This window comes from Python bivittatus, unplaced genomic scaffold (assembly GCF_059951505.1).
Source record: "Python bivittatus isolate LINGU-HERP-01145 unplaced genomic scaffold, Pbiv_v1 ctg000840_np1212, whole genome shotgun sequence".
Classification (NCBI taxonomy): Eukaryota; Metazoa; Chordata; class Lepidosauria; order Squamata; family Pythonidae; genus Python; species Python bivittatus.
In genome coordinates, this window is record NW_028277113.1 from 10,205,474 (window position 1) to 10,217,489 (window position 12,016).

At 39.6% G+C, this 12,016-nt stretch overlaps 1 protein-coding gene across 1 annotated transcript in view; it reads left to right on the forward strand.

Moving 5' to 3' along the window:
* Nucleotides 1-12,016, forward strand: part of PHLPP1 (PH domain and leucine rich repeat protein phosphatase 1) — a 162,464-nt gene that overhangs the window by 104,153 nt on the left and 46,295 nt on the right. Inside the window, exons 5-6 of the mRNA XM_088130885.1 lie at nucleotides 9,760-9,906; nucleotides 11,616-11,846. Coding sequence (XP_087987011.1) covers nucleotides 9,760-9,906; nucleotides 11,616-11,846 — 378 coding nt within the window. The remainder of the gene's footprint in view (nucleotides 1-9,759; nucleotides 9,907-11,615; nucleotides 11,847-12,016) is intronic.

Here is a 12,016-nt window from a genome sequence, read left to right on the forward strand (position 1 = left end):
CACAAAGTTATCCTTTGTGTGTGTGAATGCATGTGTGTGCCCATGCTCATAGCGGCAATGTGTATTCTTTGCAGAAGGAAAATGGGTGCAGCTTTCTAATGAAAAGCTTTATGCCCAAAATGTTATAACTATTAGTTTTCCTGATTTGCAGTTGCCATTTTGGACTATAGAAATTGAAAACTGTGCTACATTAAAACATTTCTTTGAATTGTTGCAATACGGTAGAAAGGTGTGCTGTCAAAGAGCTAGGGAGCTTTTGTACTGTGTGCATATAAAGGGACAAGTCATGCTTCTCTATTTAGGGAACACACTTGTTAGTGCACAGTAAAGGAGAATACAGTTGATTGGTGGTTTGGCTTTAGACCTAAACTCAATGGGGCAGCTTGGCTGGATATAGCAACATACCGTTGCTCTATAAACACCCTGCGTTTAGAGGTTGTGTTATGTGTGTGTCTGGTCGAGGGAATCTTTCTGCAACTTGAATAATAAAATACCCTTGTTTTGTTGTTTCATTTTACTTACATAAATAAAATGCCTTCTGTATCCAACCGCTCTCCTTTCTTATCGTTAGGCTGTTCTTGTCATGAGTACAAAAGTTCTGTTGTCTGTAGAGCAAACACTTGCACTTTGGATGGTCTCCTGCTTTCATCTCTCATCTGTGATGAATTGTCTGCTCAAAAAGAAAGCAATTAGGCTTTTGTTGTTGCGGTATATTATATTCCTTGAGCATTATCTTTAGGTAGGCCTCAGTCTGTTGTGATAAGGAAAATAACATGTTAAAATGAAGCATTGCAATCATCTGTATCCTGAGGAGTTAACAGCTGTCTTTCTTGAAATTTCAGTGTGAGAGGTGGCTTTTTCACATTTTAAGGATGGATGGATGGATGGATGGGGCTTTCTCACATTCTAAGGATAAACAGACAAGTAGACACACACACACACACACTCACTCACTCACTCACTCACTCCCTTGGGCAAAACATCTAATATGTACAGGTCTTAATTCTGCATAGGATGGAATAAGTATTGTAAGAACCACAGTACTCAATTCCCAATGAAAGCAACCCTCATTGAAACCACTTCAGCTCGGGGGTCTTTTTGGAGGATGAGGCAATATCCAATTCTTGTAATTTCCCGGACTCTTGGGATCAAGTCCACTGCCTGCCCAACCGCCGTTCTTTCGGCCTCACTGCCAGTTTTGCTACTGGCTTTGTCATCTCCATTTCCAGTTCAGACGCTGGGTCACCTACTATGCCACCGACAGCTCCAACCTCCACCTCGGTAATTCCATCTGCCATCTCTAGGTCACACAACTCTTCTCGATGTGAATTCAACAGACTTTCCTCAGTGAGCTTTCATTCCAGGCAAAATCCAAAAGGTCAGTTCCAGCTATATGTACTCCGTTATGTCTTTCCTCATAGATGGCCACCAAAATTGCCTTCATAGGAAGTGTAAGTCTTCACAAACCCAAAATGGCCTGCTGCTTTATTGTCATGGCCTCGTTCTAGGACCATTTTCCTTACAGATAGCATTTAAACCCTGATAGTCTGTGCACAGTCTTAATGAACCATCCTTCTTTTCTCTAAAGAGGACAGGCCCCACCAGTGGTGATTTTGCAGGCTGTATGAATGAGTATTTTGGTCAAACCTGTGGATATCACTGTTACCTTTTAACCATTGAGAGAAATGCAGCAAAGGCCTATAGTCCAGAATTTTCTTCTCCCACAGTGGCCAGCCAGATTTAAATAGGAAGCCTGCAAGCATGGTATAGTAATACCCTCTTGCATGTGTTCCCAGTAAATGTTATGCAGAGACATAGAGATTCTAATATTGGAGGTAATATATGACAGGTTTCCTAGTGCCCCCCCCCATTTGCTTTTTTGTAATCCCTTTTATTGATAGCAACATAGCCATCATTATCTTATACTAGGAACATTTCATAACTAAACCATTAGGAGAAATACTGCACTTTGTCCTAGATCTTCCACCTCTCAATGTCATTGAATGACCTTCGAGTTCTGTATTACATGAGGGGTAGAAAAAGAAATCTGTTTACCTTTTCAACATTGTGGTCCCTATTTTGATGACACTGGTCACTGTTTTCAGTCAATTTAGTAAAACTCACATCTCACACTAGGTGCAGGCCACCAAGTAGGATTATCTTCATTTGATTCTTCTCTGGTTGTTTTCATGACAGCTGTTTAAGGACAGTCTTTTAAGATGTCTAAAAATACTACAGTCCTGGCCAAAAGTTTTGAGAATGACACAAAGATTAATTCTCACAAGGTCTGCTGCTCCAGTGTTGGAAGATCTTCGTGCAGATGTTACGATAGTATACTGAAGTATAAGTACAAGCATTTGCATAAGTGTCAAAGGCTTTTATTGACAGTTACATTAAGTTTATGCAAAGAGTCAATATTTGCAGTGTTGACCCTTCTTTTTCAAGACCTCTGCAATTCTCCCTGGCATGCTGTCAATCAGCTTCTGGGCCACATCCTGACTGATGGCAGCCCATGCTTGCATAATCAATGCTTGGAGTTTGTCAGAAGTTGTGGGCTTTTGTTTGTTCACCCGCCTCTTGAGGATTGACCACAAGTTCTCAATGGGGTTAAGGTCTGGGAATTTCCTGGGCATGGACCCAAAATCTCAATCTTGTGGCCCCCAAGCCACAATAGTTATCACTTTTGCCTTATGGCAAGGTGCTCCATCATGCTGGAAAAGGCACTATTCGTCACCAAACTGTTCTTCGATGGTTGGGAGAAGGTGCTCTTGGAGGATGTTGTTGTACCATTCTTTATTCATGGCTGTGTTCCTAGGCAAAATTGTGAGTGAGCCCACTCCCTTGGCTGAGAAGCAACCCCACACATGAATGGTCTCAGGTTGCTTTACTGTTGGCATGACACAGGACCGATGGTAGCGCACACCTTTTCTTCTACGGACAAGGTTTGTTCAGGATGCCCCAAACAATCGGAAAAGGGATTCATCAGAGAAAATGACTTTACCCCAGTCCTCAGCAGTCCAATTCCTGAACCTTTTACAGAATGCCAGTCTGTCCCTGATGTTTTTCCTGGAGAGAAGTGGCTTCTTTGCTGCCCTTCTTGACAACAGGCCATCCTCCAAAATCTTCGCCTCACTGTGCGTGCAGATGCACTCACACCTGACTGCTGCCATTCCTGAGCAAGCTCTGCACTGGTGGTGCCCCGATCCCGCAGCTGAATCACCTTTAGGAGACGGTCCTGGCGCTTGCTGGACTTTCTTGGGCACCCTGAAGCCTTCTCCACAACAGTTGAACCTCTCTCCTTGAAGTTCTTGATGATCCGATAAATGGTTGATGTAGGTGCAATCTTAGTAGCAGCAATATCCTTGCCTGTGAATCCCTTTTTGTGCAAAGCAATGATGGCTGCACGTGTTTCCTTGCAGGTAACCATGGTGAACAGAGGAAGAACAATGATTTCAAACACCACCCTCCTTTTAAAGCTTCCAGTCTGTTATTCTAACTCAATCAGCATGACAGAGTGGTCTCCAACCTTGTCCTGGTCAACACTGACACCTGTGTTAATGAGGGAATCACTGACATGATGTCAGCTGCTCCTGTTGTGGCACGGCTGAAATGCAGTGGAAATGTTTTTTGGGGATTAAATTCATTTTCATGGCAAAGAGGGACTTTGCAATTAATTGCAATTGATCTGATCATTCTTCATAACATCCTGGAGTATATGCACATTGCCATCTTCCACACTGGAGCAGCAGACCTTGTGAGAATTAATCTTTGTGTCATTCTCAAAACTTTTTGGCCAGGACTGTCCATCTTACTGTGAGTGGAATATTCCTTTATCAGTGTACCTCGGTCTTCCCCAATTTAGTACCTTCCAGATGTGTTGGCCAAAGTGGCTGGGAATTCTGGTTTTTGTAGTCCCAACAAATCTGGATGGCACTAGAATAGGACAGAGTGATCTTTGTCAAGGTTACTTAAATTATTCATTGTTTCCCCACCACCCAAATCCATTCATTCTCCAATTCATCAACTTCCTAAGCAATATTGGCCCTAAATTATATTGTGGACTAATATTGGCACCTACTATGGAGGAAACTGCCATTGCTAATTCTCACCTTTGATGCTATTTTCTGATTGACATTCAGAGCAATACAAACCTCTTTCTTTAGTCTTTGCATCCAGGAAGGCCATGTCTTCCTGATTTAGTGATCCCAGGAAATGCTTGAGTATGTAGAATTTTATAAATGTATACATTTTTAATAAATTTCTTATAACATTTGTAGTTTATGGGATGTTGTGCTGAAGTTGAGATATATGGTGTTGCCATGGGGTTTGGTTAGTTTTATTTATTCTGCTTCTACTAATTATTGTGCGCCACCTAGAATTATTTTGTATAAGACAGGTGGCCATGTAAATTCTAATAAATTAAAAATAAAATTCTCTTCATTTCATATTTGTTTCTGTTGTATCCAATCTTTTAAAAATCAAACATTATATTCTCACTATTTTGATTTAGAGGTTTCAATTATTTGCAGAGAAATACCTGTACAACAGGGATAGGGAACTTGGCGCCTTCTCGGTATTGTTGATTGTAGTTCCTTTGGTTCATTGCCGGTGGCCATGCTAGCTTGGGAGCGTACAGTAGTGATGTGAAATCCAAAAATATCTGGAGAAGGCTAGAACTTCTATTATCTAAAATATCTTAGTCCGCATGTCTTGGGTTTATTTTCTCTTGTGGGCTTTTCTTACCTACCTGTCTTGCTCTGTTACACATTCATTGCCCCCAGTTGGAGAGTCGAACTTGTTTTCATGGCCATCCTTAGAGATTATGAATCTTGAACAAGTCGTTCTGGGCTCCTTTCATCTTGCCTTCAAGATTCAGTTTAAAATTTGCTCCGCCACATTTTTGATGCGCCAGCAGTCCTGTTCTATTTTGATTCAAGTGGATGCCATACCTTTTTGAAGGTCAAATTTGCCCCAGTGTGTAACGACTTCTTACGCACATACTGTGATCTCTTAACATCACTTGAGTGTCTGGCAAAGATAAGTAATACTCTTGGTGGGGGGAACTATTCTGAAGGTTCTGAGTTTCAGTATGCTGCTCAGCAACTAAAATTTGAAATAAACAGTACTGTATAAACAAAATGCTGATAGCAAGCCTATGTAGGCAAGTTAGCCCTCCATTTTCATAAACTTAATATGTGCCATAACTAATCTGTGCAATCTTATAATGGCTTTTAAGTATGTGATGAATCACCTGTTCACGTTCTGTTGGAAACACTTGTCATGCATGCTCCATATCATTAACAACTTAAAAAAATAAAAAAATAAAAATAACATTGTACTGTGTTACAGTGGTGTTTTACTGTGACTACATGTATATTTATAATACGATTTTCAGTCTCTTATATTTATTTATTTATTTTTATTTTATTACTAAATTTGTATGCCGCCCATCTCCCCCCAAAGGGTGACTCCTAAAAGGCCCGTTTTCTCCAAATAATTCACCATTACAATAAGAGGATCATCTCATAGATTCTTTGAGGATATAGTAATAGTACATGGATGAGATTTTTCTTGTTTAATCTCCCCCCCCTTTGGGGGGAGAAGTACATAAAATTCAGAGTCATTCCCATTTTAAATAAACACCGAAACATGCTGTATATGTGCAAAGCCATGTAAGACTTGAAAACTTCTACTGCTGACTACTGTCACCAGATGGACACTCAACAAACTGCTAGGGAGGCAACTTTTGGGGTGCTCATGGTACTCAAACCATTCAAACTTGAAAAGGAGGACAAAGGGGCCATCATTTCCCAAAGGGATACTTTGAGCAGTAAATCTCAGTAACCCCTTTAATTGGTTCTAAGTGTGGATTGAAAAAGTGCTTCTAAAACATCGTCTCAACCCTTAAACTATAAGGGCTGTGCAAATTTTCAAAGGGGGGCTTCTAAGAGTAAACCAGAAGCAACCTTGCTTTGCTTTGCTTTGCTATTTTGGGCTGGGCTGGGCTTTGCTCTTCTTTGCAGCCTCTTCTCATCAGAACTCCTGTACAGAATCCCCTTCTGGTGCTGGAGAATCTTGCAAGGTCATGATCTCTTCTCAGCCTTCTGCAGCAAGACTTGCCAAAGCTGGAAAAAGTTTCTGTTCTGGCTTTGCAAGTAATAGGTGGGAGATGTGGGCAAATTGTGTTGTCTCTTTGTTTGGGAAAAGAGAATCACATGGTGCAGAGCTCTTTGTCAAGGCAAATGTTAGTAGCCTCTTAGAGATCTATTAAATATATTGTTTCATCTTTTCTTTTGGATAGGTCATGTTATGACTTAATATATCTCTTCTACCTAGAACAGTGCTTCTGGTTTTTTGGTGTTTTGTTTTAATTAATCTTTCTTTGAATCAGGCAACACACCGATTCCTTGGAAGTATACATTATCAGATATTGTAGTTCAACCCCCTGCTTGGTACAGGATCTGCTAAAACATTTCGGATAAATTGCTGTCCAACCTCTGTAGAACTCCAGTGAAGGGGATCCTGAAAAGCTGTTTTGTTCAGCTCATTCTGCAGTTCAGTCTTTCTGACTCAATCCTTGCAGTTTTTGGTGTCTGCCTTGGTTATACAGCCCTAAGTCCTTTTCTTACACACTTCCCTTTTTCTTTTCAGCATTTTAGAAAGCTCGGTATGTATTCATGCTAGATTCTTTAGATAATTCCATATTTTCTTCTTCTAGGAATTGCTCACAATTGCCTCTTCAGTATCTTGTTCCACAGGATTTCCCTACTTCCTGTGGAACAAGAAGTATTTTAATCCTTCAGATTTTCTAGCCATTGAGTCTAACCTACCTTCTGTCTGAGTTCATCAAAATCTGCTGTTCTGAAATCTGATTAGAAGGATGGTAAATGCAGGAAGGTGCTCAAGAATATTGTAGGAGATTTTTAGAATGGTAGATTTTTTTTCTGGATAAACATAACATGTAGCATGAAGATACTTATCTATGTATGGGGGTAGAAAAGTCTTTAATTCCATTCCTTTGAAATTAGGTAATGCTTCAGTGAAGTAGATTGAATTTTTTAGTTAATGGTTTGAGTAAAATCTTTGATAGATTCAAGACATGGATACGCTTCCATTATTCTTTTTATGAGAAGGAAAAGAATTGGAGAAAGATAAAAGAAAGATGGACCTTAGGTTGTGAAATGATAATGACAGGAGATATTTCAAAATGAAATGTGATGTGTGAGATTTACTGATTGCACAGAAAATCATTTGAAATACATTTGAAAAAATACTTAACTCTTGAGATTACTTTGTGCAGTAGAACCATAACACATTTATGCTGACGCTGCTCTCAACCACTCGAAAATTATTATTGTATGTGATGGTCATGAGTATTCCAAGGGTTTTGTATATGATTTTACATTTTGCCCTTGTTTTTAATAAGTTTGCTGAACCATTTTGAAGTTGTGCCTGTGATTTCCTGAGAATACCAAAGTGCTCTCCTAAGAGCTAGAAAGATTACATATCTCTGACCTGGTTAGTCTCTTGAGAGGTATCTTCCTACTCCTGTAGGATTTTCCTAAATATTAGCACTGAGCTCTGTTCCCTTCACGTTTGCCCTAGGTTTCTGTGACTGAAGCTGGGTCAGGTTGGGAAGGAATGGTGCCAGCTTTGAGAGAGCCCTCAGATGGCCAATTTTTCAAAGTTGCAATGCTATGCTATGGTTGCTTCTATGGAGATGCATATTAATTCCATCATCATGTGAGATTTAATGAAGGGAAACCTTTCAGTGAACTTTGTCAGGAGAAGCGCTTCCTCTCTCCATCTGAACCTACACAGATCTTTACGTTGAGCCATTTAACCATTTCATTGAGTCATTTATCTGCAGACACACCTCGCAATCCCTGTTCTTAGGCAATCTGAGTAATGTGGCTACATAAGCAGGCTGGCTAACTTGGGTATTCTCTTAGCTTTCTTGAGTAATCTTTTCATAGCCTCCTCCCTTTTCCACTTTTACTTGAAATCAGGTCCTTCTTAGAATGCTGTGGCAAGTTTAATGTACTCAAATTTTTGAGAAGGATTGAAAGGATTATTTTTCCTTCGGTAGATTTCAAGGAGAGATTTTAAAAACTTTATAAAATGAACTTGTAGAAAAGGAGTCACTCTGTATAAAAAAAAACTTCTCATTGTAGTGCTAAGAAACTGTTTTTTAATGAGTGCTATTAACTGAAGACTTAATGATGAGATGCTCATTTTACTGAAGCTTGCAGTATGTTTCTTATGAGTCTGGCAGTACATTTTTTGGTCAAAGATTGTTTAACTCATTTAACATTCCTAACCTAGGCAGTTGTTGGGGTGAGGGAATCTAGGGAATGTGTAAGTTCACAGTCATACTGCTGATCATGTAACAGGGCTTGAGGTACCCAATGCACCATAGAATAGCCACAACTCTTTGAATTTTTGTTTAAAAATCAAATATGATTTTTGTCCCATAGTTGCAGAAGAAAGCTTGGGAAAAAAAGAACTAGACAATATGTTCTGTAACTGAATTAGCAGTAGGAATTTATGAGAAGGGGAGAGGGGGCAGTCATTGAATATAGCCATGAATGTACACAACAGGACAAGGAAAGAATAGATTAAATTACAACATGCTAGTAAATAATCTGGTAGATGTAGCCAGGAAATATGTGGCTGTAATAAGAATTGACTGCACATGATCAGATATAAAATCTTTTAAAAAGTGGAAAGAAAGCTGGTTCTCCGATGATGACATTCCACAAATGATTTTGGCAGTGTAAAAACTAGCAAAATGTCTCATTTTTTTCTGCCGCAGATCTCTCTCTCTCCCCCCCCCAACACATAAGTGTGTGCAATACTTCTAGCAAAAGATTTTTGTGGGTCAGTGTTTTACTCTGTGCCAAAACAGTCCAAGATATCAAATCCAAATGGCATCCATCATAATATAATAAATAACTATTTGTCTTTTAATGGAAATCTCATGCTAGAGGTGGCCCAGCTTGCATTGCTGAATGGCTAGGGCAACACTGTTTACAAGACTGAAATTATAAGATTCGTTGATTATAAGCTAAACATCGAGAGAAAGAGACTTCCTGTCTTCAAAAAATTTTTCAGTTCTGGGATAAGGAAGCTGTGAATATTTTCCTTCAGTGATTTCAAAGAGCCAAAGAGTTCCCAGCAAGGATTGGTTTAAGTCTCCTATCTTAGTTTAACAACAACAACAACAATAATAATAACAATGATAATGCAAACAATTTCAAACTTTGATCCTCTTCCCAGTTTTGCAACTGTGCTACTACTGCTGCTATCCTTTAACATGTATTTACCTCCAAGAATGTCTGTGCAAGACAAGCTTCTACATAACTGATTCTAAAAATTCTGTGTTTGCAGAATTACATAGGCTGTAGGCTCCTAGTGGGATAATTCTGCAACTTTTGGTGCACCCTTGAGCACTGTACATTTTGATCACTTTTTTCCTGCTGCATGCTGCCTTACATGGTACAAAATTAACATCTGTACACACACACACCCCTTTCTTCATTTAAATCTGCAGCTTTCAACAATAACTGATGAGAGATCAATTAAGAGTCAACAATGGAAGTCACCTTAACTTCTTTTACTAGTTTGTTTAGTACTGGGGAAAATAATGGTTGTCTGATTATTTTAACTGTATTAAGATATTCTAAATTACATGGTATTACTTTGATACTAAGTTTATTATTTTGTTATTCCTTTTCTGGTTTTTCCTTTCTCTCCCAGATTCAATAAGTTGAGGAGCTTAAACCTTTCCAACAATCATTTAGGAGACTTCCCTTTGGCGGTGTGCAGCATTCCAACCTTAACTGAGCTCAATGTGTCCTGCAATGCACTCAGAAGTATACCAGCAGCTGTTGGAGATATGAACAAGTAGGTATATACTGAAGATGGTAAAAGCTATCTGAATCTCAGGCATGCCAGCTTCCTTCAGTGAGTTGTCAAACAGTGTGTGGTTGTGAAGAAAGGATATAACCTATGCCTACAGAAGGGATAGTGGGCTCCATGTCACTTCCTCCCATAAAGACAACCACCTGTAGAGAGAATGTGAAGACTGATTGGGAGCTTAGTTGAGGGGCAGCAGGTGCACCTGGAATGGATCCTGCTGAATGAGGTGATCAACTTTCCTTCCAACTCTGCAATCTGTCCAAACTCATAATAAGGCTGGAGAAGACAACGTTTTTGTGCTTGGGAATCAGGCTTAGTATTGGGGCAGTGGCACATAATGGATGGGGCCATTGTCATACACATGGGTAGGGCCAAGCTTTTCAGTTTTCTTCCTGGAGCTTTTATTTTGCTTTTAAAACTAGTAATCCTTCACAAGGTTTCTCTTACGTATTCTTTTCTTTCCAAGGGGTTATGTGTGGCCCTGCAGCTTTAAATTCCCCAATCTTGCTGCAAGATAGCTAATGTAAGTTGGAGATAGAACTCCTGATAGTGCTGAATGAGATTTATTAACACCCCCCACACACAAATTTTAAAAATTCTTTCTTGCATTAGATATTAGTATTGTTATGCCCCTTACAGGAAAAGACAATGCCCTGCACGTAAACCCAGTATAACTAAGGTCCACTTTCTTATTTTATGCAGATAGGCCTGTTTGCCAGTGCCAATCAGTATTTATCCAACAAATAATATCAGATTAGAATGAGAAACATGCATATGCATCTAAGATCTACAGTATCCTTTATGCAGAGGTACTTATGGATATTTACAGGACCAAAGATGTGACAGAATTTTGAGCATCTAGATCAGAGATCTCAAACTGCATGTAGACTAGTTCATTAGCTCATGGCTACAACTGTAGACTTTCCATATGCTGTTATAAAAATTACTTACTCATATTAGACTGAAACCAATTAAACAGGCTCATAAGAACCCAGGAACTTCTGATCAGGAACTTTATTATAGAAAAGCTTAAAAACCCATTATGATAGAATTCCAACAACTATTGTGAATCAAAAGTAAGGCCTCTATAGAGTAAAATTGCTGTACTTCCCTTTTCGAATCTCTTTCTCTCATTTGTCTGTGCAACGGGCTGAAAGGCCTGTCTTTTGGGTAGAACTGCTGCTGTTTCTGCCCTTCCCAGCAGCCAAGTGCAGCAGCTGCAGTGCCAGAACAAGAGTAGCAAAATATGGTGGCCCTGCAACTGCCTTCTCCCTCCCTCCCTCCTGGCCAGACGTTCTCTATTCTAGTGATTTCTGCTACAGGGCTGGGGGAAGGCAGATCCAGAGAGAAGAAAAGGGGCAGTGCTTGTCTGCCATCATGTTCATGTTCTCTTCTCTGCCTACCTGTCTGTCCTTTCCATCAGAAAGTTTTTGAGCTTTCTTAGAGGGGAGAGGCTCTGAAAGCAAATGAGTAAGTGATGCTGACTGTTGGAAGAAGGGCGGCTCAGCAGAACAAACATGTATGGAGGCTGCAGCAAATGTATTGGAGGACTGCATATGTTCTGCATTCTGCAAGTTTGAAACCCTTGATTTAGACGGTGCTGAGCCTGATATTTAAAAGCAATCTGGGTAATGACATAAATGGTTATTAGTGACATAAAGTTTTCATAAGTGATTTCTTCTTCTTATGAAAAGTTTACAGACCTTCTTGTTGGATGGGAACTTCCTCCAGAGCCTTCCAGCTGAATTGGAAAGGATGCATCAGCTTAGTTATTTGGGCCTCTCTTTCAATGAATTCAGTGACGTTCCTGAAGTCCTGGAGAAACTGACTGCCATGGACAAACTCTGTATGTCTGGAAATTGTATGGAGATGCTTAGCTTGCCAATACTAAGGAGAATGCCGCACATAAAGCATATAGATCTAAGGTATGTATCATCTGAGAAAAGGGATTGCATCAATGTTAAATGGCTGTTTTGATGATGACAAGCCACAATGGATTTATCCTTTAAAAAAGACTGTTTTCAAGATACCAGCTGTGATTAACATCTACTCTTAAAATTTATGACTAAACTTTCCAACCAGGGTATTCCTTGCC